We start from the raw sequence: 12,775 nt of genomic DNA, 5'->3' as shown, positions 1-12,775 counted from the left end.
CTAGTTGGCTTGAATCCATCGCCTCTGCTCCACTGCATACCTGCGGCAGAATGCACGTCTCTGGGTAGCAACAGTGTGTCATTCCTGCCGACGCATCTCACTACGGATGCCAGGACATCTCCCATTATCACCGACTCCTCATCTGACAGCGTTCTCCTAACAACCACGACATGGACAAACTAAAAAAAGGGAGCGCAAAAACTAGAATGTAAAGGACCATCTCCCACCTCCACCCCCGAACAGGATATGTGGGTGAATGTATATTTTTTTTGTCCAAATCGGAAGCGTGTCCTACCTGTTTCTGCTGTTCCGGGAGGAGAGGAAGATGAGGGGGCGCATCAGGATGAAGACAGATGCCGCATTCAGAAGATCAGGAGATAACAGAAATCGAGCTACAGCTATGATCTGCTGCTACCTCCTTCAGTCACGACACACATCGCCCAGCGCTTTTATCCATTTTGCGTTTTACTTAATTTTGGCAGAGAGCTGATCTCATGCAGGTGACCGTGGGGAGCCCAATTGTTGCGCCACACTACCTAAAATTATTAATTTAAATTAATTTAAAGGTTTACTGACCCTTTTAATAATGTATTTATTTAAAAATGGCTTCTGACAGGCTATGTAGGTCAGTGGCAACCATAACAAATTGCAAAGTCACCTTCACCTCATCAATATGAGTGACTATAAAAGTAAGGTAAAAGGTTTAGAAGTCAGCCTTCCAAGAAAAATTGGAGTAAATTATTCCAAATAACGTCCTACAAAGTGTTAGGTAGATACAGCTCAGCTAACCACACAAATTGCAAATTAGCATTAGCAATATCGCAATTTATGTGTTAGCTAGCAGCATTTTGAGAGAAAAACGGACATTACAGCTAGCTAGCTTAAGTTCGCTTTGTTAAATAAAAATACACAAAAAAACACTAACGACAAGTTTAACGACACGTAAATGTCCCAAAGAAGTTTTTTAAATTATTCTATATGAAAAAAATAATTCGCGCTAATGTGGTCCGAAGCTACGAATTTCGATGCCGGAAGTCGCTGTCAAAAAAAGGCCAGAAGAAGAAGAGTCAGCTTGACAGTCGTGCGGTGTTCAATGAAAGACTAAAAAGTAGAAAATCCTGAGATTAACATAGAAAATTAAACTTGAAAACTAAATTAAAAGATAAGTGAAGCTAATTTATACAATATATTTAATATGAATAACACTTTTTTGTGGTCAACTTTAAATGAATTTGATGTTTTGAACTCACTGCACTGAACTTGCTGCATTCATTGACATTAAAAATGAATGAATAAATGAAACTTTTTTCAAAATACACAAAAGAGTTAGTGGCATGCTTATGTTTCTTATGACAAAACAAGCCCACATCAACAATGTGTTAGGGCCTTACCAATTCCAAATAAAAGTCTGGTGACTGTCTGAGAGTCACCAGACTTTTATTCAAGAAAAAAAAAGTTTAAAATTTAGCACATACAACCATACTGGGCAACGTATTTGAAATGGCACTGGATTTAAACAACGCCTATGTAATAATATATATATATTTTAGCTTAGGAAACAATAAGTCAAAACAGGTTTGATATGATAAAAAGTAGCCAGTTTTATTGCCTAAAACAGGATAAATTATTGGTTTATTATTTATTCTGTCATGTTTGTACATGTAATATGCTTCAATGCATTTGCAGGGACCTATAGGTGGCTGGTCATTTCCCTTATTTGGCCTACTAGTTCACACACCTCCATCCAATATAACTACTTTTTCATGCTCTTACCTACTTACCTTACTTGTTTGAGGTTGTATTTGCTGCTGTCACTCTGAAGCAGGCAACATGCAGGGCACTGATTTACTGGCAGAGATTTAGATTTTTCCACTACGCAGTGCACATGTTGCCAGGATGGATTGGTTGGAAACGGCCCTCAGTGGCCTATATATTATTGAAAACACCTAAAAATAACTTTTGGTCTTTGCTGTAACTGCACAACACTATAATGAGTTTAGTTGTCCATCTTCGGCGTTAGATGACCGGGGTCGTGTTTGCTTCACCTACGCTGCATACTGTATTTCTGTATTGCCGATGGGTTGCCGACCTGCTCTCTTGCCTTGGTGGAGGTGTGTGGAGGCACAAAGGGAGCAGCAGGAGCAGATGGGTGCTAGATGGATGAGAGGAGGATGAGACAGAGCTGTGTACTTAATATTTAACCAGAAAAGCTGCATGCTGCTCCACCCAGGAGGGGGTGGTTAGAGTCACCACACTGAAGTGACGGCGATTAGAGATGCTGTAGTGTCACAGGTGCATTAGTACTATACTTAAAGTGCTGATGCTGAGGAGCCCTTCCAACCAATGAGAAAAGAACACCCACTACTGTGGAAACATCCAAAGAGTTGGTGGCTCCCGAGAAAGGCAGATTGGTGACAATTCCAGGAAAGGTGATGGATGAAGTCTGTAATCTTGATTGTAAAGGGAGTGCTGCTGTACGTGGAAATAGGGTCCACAAAAAGAATACAGTGCTATACAAACAGAATTACAGAAAACGTGTGTCACTTTGACATCCTCTTGTGCAGAAATAACAACTAAAGGTTTTAGGTAACTGATCAGTCATCCATATTGGAGGAATTTTAGCCCATTCCTCAGTACAGAACAGCTTTAGTTCTGAGCTGTTGGGTGTTTTTTTGTCTGGCTGTAGGTCCTTTCATAACAAAACTTTGACTTGGCCATTAAACAAATGAACTTTGTGACCTGTGTGGTTGGGGCCACCGTCTTGCTGCATGACCCAACATTTTACTTGCTGGTATAATTTAGAATTGTTCCATTATTGTTGGCCTAGATGCAGCAAAAAAGACTTAAAACATGATACTTCCACCACCATGCTTCACAGACAGGATAAGTTCATGTACTGAAGGCGGTGTCATTCTTTCTCCAAATGTATATGGCTTCTCATTTAAACAAAAGAATTTGATTCAAGTCTCATTAATTCTCCCAGCAGCCCTCTGGTTTGTCCACTTAAGAAACTGCAGATGTGCAGCAGTGACTTTCTCCTTGCAAATCTTCCATGCAGACCGTGGCTGTTCAGTGATCTCAGTGTTGGTTCCTTCGTGGATGATTACATGGTTTGTTTATGAGGTGATCATTGCTGGTCAGCCACTCCCGGCGACAGTAAAAACAGACTTGAAGTCCTCTTGTACCGACTGACTGTTATTGGGTTTTGTAACCCTCCTCGCGTTGATAGGCAGCAACACCTTTTCCCAACGTCCTCATAAATCTCCCTTGTCCGTGCACATACTTTTTTTTGGCACTCCAAAGTACACAATAGTGGATTTGCCTGTGAAGGCTCTCATTTATCTAGGTCATATCCAGGACTTTCAAAATGAGCCAACTGGAGTCGAAGTATAGTTTCCCTGAAGCTGTTTGATCATTCCTCTGAGTGGCTTTATCAATTCTGCCGTTTAGTTTTTACACTCTTGAATGTAACTGTTGGATCATTTTCCTGAATAAATATATGACAAAGTGTAATATCTCTGTTTCATTTGTTTGGTTTGGCTTTTCTTTTTTCCCACTGTCAGGACTTGTGGGAAAATTGGCTGATGTTGTGGGTCATACTTAAACGTTGAAAACTCTACAGGGATCACAAACTTGCAAGCAGCACTGTATATAAACACTAAAAACAAATTCAGCGCAGCATATAATGCTGATGGTGTAGCAGCCAGCGGTGAACAGACAGTTAAGAGCATTAGTGGTTTAATAGAAAACTAACCGTGTATTCATGTTTAATTTGGCTGGAAATCAGTAGTTAAATGACTGCATAGAGTTGTAATTTTCTGCAGCAGCAACCCCAGCTGAGTTATCTCAAGAGCCAAAACAAAACATTCTCCCTTCTGGCCTGTTCACAAATGTAACCCACAAAAACACATGACTTCTCACTATATTGGCTTAAAACCAGTAGAACTGGTTCAACATGCACAAATTAACACCATGCTTGTGGATGTTAGTACCTCTTAAAAGCATATGCTGGAAAACCACACATGCCTAAAATTGTTTAATCTTTCAACAGTCAGACAAAAACCTCAAGGTCACACCTCTTATTAGAGAACAATGTAACGTTCAACTCTGATACTCCAGCGGCCTTATTAGCTTTCTCTTTAAAGGCTGCAGTACAGCCACCATGCCTCTGGATCTTTGTATATACGATCAAAGCCATTTTGAGTTAAAGTGTAACACCATTTAAATCTACAGCTCAGTGTGCCTGTCTGTCAGACTGCCAGCTAGAGTTATAAATTAGCACTGAGGCACCCTTACAGTAACATATAGAGCCAACAGAATGACTCAGAGGAGATTAATACCTCTTTCTGTGGACAGACCGTTACTAGGTCAGCTGTTGCTGGGAAGACGGGAGCTTCTTATGGCTTCAACCGGAGACTAGAAAGAGCTCTGTGCCAGTTCATGACAGTGAGCTAACATAGAAAACAAATACAAAGCCGTTGTGACTTCATTGAGTTTCAGTTGATTCCAGAGCTACAAACCGACATGCCGAGAAAAAGGCAGTTGGTGCAGTGTTGACAGATTTTGTTACTTTGGAAAGTCTACCTGTTTCTTTCTGAGTGCATCTTCATAATTAATGAAAATATGAGAGTGGAATCAAGCTTCCCATTCCAGTATTTCCTAAAAGGCTAAACTACACATTTCAGTTTCTTTACCTGACATTTGTTGTGAATGTTGCTGTATTTATTGATGCTAAAGAAAGTAACATGTCTCTGTTAACAATACAAACCAAGTGAAGCACATTTTAACATCTTATCAGCTACAGACACCCTCAGACGTGTCGTCTCTCTCTCTCTCTCTCTGCTGTACAGAGGTTTAAATGAACATAAAGAAAAAAAAACATGCTGATTCTTAGACACCTTTGATTTATTCTGCTTGTCTCTTAAAATAGTACATTATCCATTTGGTGCTCTTTTTATAACAGAACCCTTTTTTCCCCTAAGGTACAGCAGCCCACAAATCCATTTCACCTTTTAAATGCCTTTTCTTTTGTCAAAGGATTCCCAATGCAATGAACACAATGGGTTTATCTGTTAAATTCAAAATGGTGTGCAAGCACAATAGCCCAAATAGCTTTTCCAATTATGAGCCACAGAAATAATTACTCTGGACTAAGCTCACCTCAAATTAGCTTTGAAGTGAAGTAGCTTGCATCATTATCATAATAAAGAAAACTATCCATTGATAATATTGACAGTTAATCTGTTTAGACTGGCTCCTGGAAACTTTATTTCCAAGAATTACTGAAAAAATTAATTTGGGGTGAATGAACCTCATTTGAGCAGTTTTATGCCCGTTTGTCTCTCTGTCAGATAATTCCCAGGTCCCGCCAACAGTCTTTTTAGATTCACACATGTATCCTCTGGGTCTATTCACTGGTTAAGTATGAACAAGCTGTCTGTACTTGAAGTGCATCTGTAAAACGTCCCCCTGACAAATCTCTCCCAGAGACAATTTCCAAAACTTGTCACTTAGAATTGCTGATAAACCAAAATATGATAGAAAGAAGCTGTCTGGTGATGAAAACAGGGGAGAAAGAGAAATAAGGTTTTGCCTGAATATGATTAAATTTCAACACATCTTGACACAAGCTAGTGAGTAGTAGTCCTCCTACATGGATAACAGTTTAGAACTTGACAGAACAGCTTGCATCAGGATTTAAAAAAGCAGCTAAATACATGACACCACTTCATGTAGCTATAAAATTCACTGAACATCAATGGGTGATGTGGGGGGATGGAAACCTTCATTCTGGCGATGTGTCAGAGACAAAAAGTTCCTAAGATGGCGTCTATGGATTTATGCTTCAGCAGTGGTAGGAAGGACTCTCACAAACAGAGTTTTGGTGTCGAGAGATTTCACTGACAAATCAGCAGGAAGCTCTGAAAGACACAGAATGATAGTATGCTCGTTAAGTGGCTAAACTACTTTTGAGCAGAGTAAATTTTTAAAGGATGAAAAAGCGGTGTCAATGTTTTTCTTCTTACTGTATTTGAATTACGTACATCACAGTCTTATTACTAACAGGAACATGTCATACACTGTAATGCATGTTTGCTTAAATAAGGAAAAGGAATTATACATTGCCTCACAGCACACTTAAATATAATCATTCCTTCATTACAAGTTGCTCATTAAAGTGTTCCTGATTTGTCCTCCGTGTACTGAAACATGCTTTTAATATTAATATGTTTAAAGCAAAATATTTACTTATATTAAGCAATTCACATCAAGATGTGACTCTTCATCGTAGATTATAAGGACCTCCTCTACAGCTGCCACTTTCTCAAAGGAAATATAAAATTATACTGCATTAAATTCCTAACCAAAAATTATCTGATTTTTTTCAATCATCAGATCTGGGCAGGTTCAATCATGGGACCAATCGTCTTTTCTTCTTACCCTGGGTGAGATCCTGGTCCAGGTAGAGTTTGAGTCGTCTGCTACGGAGGCCGAAAACCTTGGCAGTCTCAGAGACCAGGCCTGAATAATCAAGCCCATTCTGGCCCACTGGGTTCAGCAGCAGCAGGGTGCCCACCTCTCCTGCCTGGCACTCTGGGGAAAACAGTGTTAAAAACAAGACATACGAGAAATACGTTCTTCACCAGCAAAGAATTCAGAGACTTGTTAGCAGCACTAGCTTTGTCCTAAGAAGATGTATAATCAGGTCTAAGGTTGGCGAGGAGACAAAGAGTAGGGAAACAGATCCTGGCTGATTAAATGGTGAATAGAAGGAAGTGAAAGTGATCAAGATAGATTAGAGAAAAATTCCCTTAGCAAAGAACAGTTTGTCCACAGTATAAATCAGAAAAAATCTTTAACTATTCCTTGTACATTTGCTGAATCCTAACTATGAATGTAGAACAATCTCAGTACTTTTTCCTCCTAGGGAAGTATGTCGCAGTGATTAGTCCGATCCATTGCAGCCATTATAAGAAAAGGGTTGTGGCTGAATAGTTGATTATAATAACCCATTTGACAATAATCCCACTGAGTTGTTGATTGTAATGACAAACTAAAAAACAGCACCCCTTCCTTTACCACTGAGAATGACTTTCAGTGTTTTTGACTACATGTGTGTGTTTCTCACCAGCTGGCTGGGCATCGCAGAGCTGCAGGTTTACGTAGGGACACAAGACTGTGTCAGTGGACGGGATGGAGCTGGGCGAGGATGAGGCTGAAGTCACTGACAGAGTTTTACCACTCAGAGCCTGTAGGTCTGCTTTGCTCGTCAACTCTGAGGTAAAGATGAACCCATTAGACAGCTAGGCTATGAGTTAAGACATGATGTAAAAAGGCTAACAAGAACCTTTATTACAAGAGTTTACATTGGACTAGCCTTTGGAACAAGAACAAAAATTTATAAAACGTGGTTAGAAAATGCTTGAAAAAAAAAAAGATTTAATACACACAAAAATATGTACCTATAAAAATGGTGCTAATGAAAAGTTAACACATTTATTTAGTGCCATACGCTAGATGACTAGATGTGCATGTAGTACTTGCTAAAATAAGCCAAAATTGATCTTACCAGTCCCACTGTTGAAGAATCTGAGCTGGGTGTTGTTGGTTCCAAAGATGCTGCTGCACACTTTCTTCAGTTTGTCCAAGTCTAGTCTGTTATCCCCTCTGGGATTCTCCAACAGCACTACACCCTCTGAATAAGAAACCAGTCAAACATGGTTAACATAGTCAAATATTAAGTGAATCACAAGTATCACAAGTAGCACAAGATAAATGCAACGTCACAAAACATCTGAAGTCAAATTTTGTGGAAAAATTATGTGTATGTGTCATTATCTCATGCAAAAGCAGGGCGGATAAACAGGTACAGTGCTGTGGTAGCCTCTCGACCATGTTCTACCTTGTTCTTTGTTATTGACCTTCACTCTGAGGTTGACATATGTGCAAGCTGGTCCATTTAGAGGAACCCGAGGGGCTGATGATCCCTTCACTATGATTAACTCCAAGTCTGAGGCCTTTAGCTGCAACAACAAACAGGGCATATAGACTTAAGCATCCTTAAATAATACATACCAGCATGTATGAGAAAGGAAGCTGCAGTAAACTACCAGCTGCCTGTTAAACTGAGGCTGCATCACAGCAAACAGCTGCATGTTCTAAAGATAAACCTTCATACCTGTGTCTTCTCCTCTATGATGATGCTCGCAGTCTTTGGGACAGGATAGGGCAGAAGTGGAGCCTTGGTGGTAGCGAGGATAAAGTCATTGTGAGCCTGGATAACAGAGTCCAAGTACTCCCCCTGTGGCTGGCAGCGGTAGTACACTGTTATCTCATCTGATGGCACCAAATGCCCCTAAAACAAGAAATTGGGAGCAAAACTGTGAGATGATTTATGGCAGCCGCCTTTGACAGTACAGATGTAATGGATGTTTCTGTAACAAAAACAAAATCTTATGGTATCATTGGTCTGAGAGGATTAGTTAGTTATATGTGAGTAAATACAAATCAGTAAAGAAATAAAAGACTGCCAAGGATGCAAAGAATCCCAATTTGTGTTCTACAAAGTTTGCAAGAAACAATTATACTGAACGGAGTGGGAGGGGCACGGAAGGACGAACATAAGAATAGAATAGGGTAGGGATTAAAAGGCAGAAAAACAAGACAGTGTAGGAACAAATAAAAGGCGGCAGAGAACAAGGGGACATTTTTACTGGATGAAAGCCCATATTTTTTGGCATGCTGTGCTGCCAGCGTCGACTAACCTTGACACATTCAAACACATTGATCTCATCTTAATCTGCAGTGTGGAGCTGTGCAGGGCCGTATACACACACACACTGACGTTGTTGTACACACACTTGCAGAATGCACCCTGTTTGCAGTATATGGCTCAAGGGCAGAGGAATAGCATTAGCTAGATACATGAACAGTCAATCAATGAGGGAAGGTTTATAAGCTTTTTCCGAGTCAAGGTACTGACCCTAACCTGATGAGGCTAGTACACTGTATGTGAGTGTGTAGATAAAACCACAGAGATTTCCAGTAGGTGAACAGCCCATTAAAAACAGAGGAAATGCTGACCCCTGCTTCTCAATCCTGCATCCCATGCGAACAGTGATAACACATGCACACCCACAAACTACTACCAAACATGTACAGGAATTGTTAAAAAATTAATTCCCATCCACAGGGTGGAAAATTCCTAACAGATCTCAGTTTGAAATAACTGGAGGAATTTAGCCTGGCTGGGAGCCAGTGCACACCACTGCTATAGGGGGATGGAAAAAACTGTTTGTTGCTTGTGAAAACAAGGGGCTGTTGGCTAATCCGTCTTTACTCCCCAGACCACTTCAAAGCTCCAACATTAGAATCTGAAAGGGGCCAGACTGTAATTAAGCTTCCATTAAGCCTGCCTTATGATGGAGAAACCTCTAACTGTGACGCTACAGTGGAAAGATTTCAAAACTGCCCTGACAATAGCATGGGACATAAAGAGGAAGGGGGGAGGACAAGGGTGATCAAAGGGAAGGAAATATAATGAAAAATACATACAAGTTTCCAGTGCTGTGTCTATAGCAGGAGGAAATTGGGGGTTCCACCGTTTACCAGTGTAAACAACATTGTTTAAAGATCAGACACACAGGGGATAACACCTCAAAATGTTTAAGTCAAAAAGTCAGCAGCACATTGCTCAGCATGAATCATTACAGGCAACGACTGCTTCACCTATGTCAGATTCCACTTATTAAACACTGGATTGTAAAATTCAGTGGTAGTGTGTTATGTGTCACTCATGACTCCAGAGCTCGTTGTATGCCTGGAATAATTGCCCCACCTTCTTGCGTAGTTTCTGAATGCGGTTGATGACTTCTCTGGCAACTCCTTCGTCCACCATGGACTGGTCTGGGGTGACATCCAACAGCACCAGGACCTAAATGATATCAGATGAACAGGGGAGTAAAGGAAAGTGTTAAGATTTAACTAATCACAAAGGTTATGACAGAATTGTTGTGACTTTTGAAGGCTCCCTCCATTCATCTATATGTTCTTGTCTAAGGCATGTCTAAGGCATACTTTAACTACTAGGTCAGATAAATGTTTGCACACCAGAACACCTAATAATTTACTTCTCAAAAAATTTGACACAGTTTAAGACTGCAGTGACTGGAGTGCAAGAAACATTTATACTACATTAACCTAACCTACAAATTGACATTGTACTTAATGAAATATGTGGCCCACTCAGTGTTTTATTTGTCCCTGCTAGGCTACTAAAAGAAACATAGCAATGTAACAGGGTGGGCTCCATAGAAGGGTATGGGCTCCCAGTAAAGATAGAAAGAGCTTAACACAGCACAAATATCAATAAAAAAAAACAAAGCAGCAAGGGGAGATGGTGTTGGCCTCCTGCTACAACTCCCCTAAGTCTTACACACTGTATCTTGAAGACTCCAATTAAATATTTTGCTGCTACTGTAAACAATAAGTTGGTGTAGGGTTGTCAGGACAGTATGAGTTACTCTAATAACGTACAGCCCACAGTTACATGCGTTTGACAGAATAGTAGCAGAGAGAAAAAGAATTTCACACAACATGAAGATCGTCATCACTGTGACTCAATGGGACAAACTGTTCATGTAAGGACCAACCATTACAAAACAACCAACATAGCAGGTGGCACTGTTGTTTCTATGTGTCGCTAAGGTAAAAGTATTGTGGAGGACTAGCACTCTAGGAAAGGAAGGAGGAGGGAAAGAGATAACAGGGTGACAGAAAGTACACAAAAGCAACAGAGAAACAAAATATAAGAGAAAGAACAGAGAGATGGACAGATGGGAGCTGGAGAGTCAGTGCATGTGAGTGAGTAAGAGAAAGAATTAAAAAGCCAGCTCAGTAAACTGGTATTAAGGTGCAGCCGTGTGGTGTGTATACGGTTGGAGGAGCACTGATTGGAGAGGGCCTGTGGGAAAAGAATTCACGTTGCTTTCCACTTAGCTGTGAAATTATTTCATATATCACACTCACGGTGGAGACGCATAAATGCATTTACAGTATATGGCAGCAAAGTACCGTTTATGTTTTTAGATCCGGTTACATTACACGTTGTAGCTCAATTCACCTAACAACAGAAGTAATCAAGCATTAAGAGAGGGAGAAAAGTGGACGGTGGAGGTGGTGTGAGTCTGTGCCTCCAGACCTTTCTCTTTGCTGTTAACAAGCTGAGAACAATCTAAATTTCCCTATGCAAGGTGAATACCAAAATTACTGTGGAATTCGGAGTCTGAAAAGGTGACTGAGGAGAGAGCTTTGGCTGCTCCTGTGACCACACCCACATAAATGGAAGAAGATGGATGGATGGATGAAAATTCCGAGCATTACCTGTGCATCAGAGTGTGCCTCATACTGTGCTGCAGAGCCTGAGCTCTGATCAAAGGTGTACATCATCCTCAGGTCCTCTTCATGAAGCTCATGGCCATCCACCACAATGGTCCCTTAAATTAAACCAGACAACATAAAATAACATCAGCTACAGCCTTGTCTTCACCCAGGGAACACAGAGCTAACTGATACAATAAATCGACCCCGAGTTGTCCCTCTTAGGCAGTTAGAGCAATTACAAATGTAAATGACACCTACTTGTGCATTCTACACTGATGGGTCACAAAATATTTTGTCACAGAGACCGTCCATAAATTTAGCCCATGGAATGAGCTAGCTAACCCAAGATGTAAGCGTGACAAAGAGGAATGTGTCATTGGTTTTCTGGGCTTATTTGAGTAATCAGACCCAACAGTTACTCATCTACTCAAAATGATGAACAATGTTTGCTGACTTGCTAATATGGGCACTATTACTGTGTCTTTTTCCCATTAGACCACAGCAAAAGTAAAAAACAAAACAAAAAAGAAAAGTGACAACAGGCAGACTCAGACATCCTAATATTTGAAATGGATATTGTGCTTATTCAACCTGAACAATGGAGTATTGCTTAGGTTAGACAGTGGCTTTTTTTTTTACTGTTTGCTACCACAGAGTTCACTTATTCACTGGATAGTAATTACTAAAGTATTACTAAAACTTCTAACAATGCATGTGTCAAACGGAATTTGTACATTTTGTTGCTTATAAGACTTTCAAAATCCACAACACTGATAAGAGAAAATTAATCATTAAAAAGACGATTAAACGGCATGGCATTATGCGTACTGATGCCCATTAAGATTGAATCAATGCTGGCTGTGGACCACAGAGGAAAATGTGACGATAAACAATTTAGTTCCCAATTATCCTGCTAATTAAATATGAATAAATTGCCAAGTGATTCTGTGAAATTAGTCTTTATATGGCAGGTTGATCTCTTGAGATGCTTCTACAGAAGCTGCAGAATGAGGTTATGTGCTTCTGTTTTAAGACCCTTTAAACTTGTGTCTTTTAATCCACATACACACAGTAGATCTGAGCTTTAAAACAATACAGCAAACTCAATCTATGTGGGCTCATATCTCTATTTTGCCTGTGGCAGCAATTATCCATGTCTGTATCCTGACAAAAAAAAAAACCATGACAGTGTATCCCCTGTCCTCTTCACTTCTCCACACCCAGCGGCTGGGTGAAACAGTCACTCTGTTTCTCTGTAATCTGAGATTTTCTCACTTTGATTTCCTGCGCCCCTCCCTGCTTTTTTGCTGTTTTCCATTTCCTCTCCTAACCTCTTTGCTTCTACTTCACCAAAATAATGGGATCAAAGGGATAGGTGAGGATTAATAGCTAT

The 12,775-nt window shown here is 40.2% G+C and overlaps 1 protein-coding gene across 1 annotated transcript in view; it reads right to left on the bottom strand.

Moving 5' to 3' along the window:
* Window positions 1–4,884: 4,884 nt before the first annotated feature.
* The window catches only part of iars1 (isoleucyl-tRNA synthetase 1), a 41,585-nt gene continuing 33,694 nt past the window's right edge, over window positions 4,885–12,775 (bottom strand). The window contains exons 27-34 of the mRNA XM_028405773.1: window positions 11,383–11,495; window positions 9,839–9,934; window positions 8,180–8,356; window positions 7,904–8,024; window positions 7,571–7,696; window positions 7,130–7,276; window positions 6,442–6,594; window positions 4,885–5,921 (exon numbers count right to left, since the gene is read on the bottom strand). Of these exons, the coding sequence (XP_028261574.1) occupies window positions 5,839–5,921; window positions 6,442–6,594; window positions 7,130–7,276; window positions 7,571–7,696; window positions 7,904–8,024; window positions 8,180–8,356; window positions 9,839–9,934; window positions 11,383–11,495 (1,016 nt within the window). The 3' untranslated portion in view covers window positions 4,885–5,838. The remainder of the gene's footprint in view (window positions 5,922–6,441; window positions 6,595–7,129; window positions 7,277–7,570; window positions 7,697–7,903; window positions 8,025–8,179; window positions 8,357–9,838; window positions 9,935–11,382; window positions 11,496–12,775) is intronic.

This window comes from Parambassis ranga, chromosome 5 (assembly GCF_900634625.1).
Source record: "Parambassis ranga chromosome 5, fParRan2.1, whole genome shotgun sequence".
NCBI lineage: Eukaryota > Metazoa > Chordata > Actinopteri > Ambassidae > Parambassis > Parambassis ranga.
The sequence above is the reverse complement of the archived record's forward strand: the minus strand, read 5'-3'. Positions and strand labels throughout refer to the sequence as shown.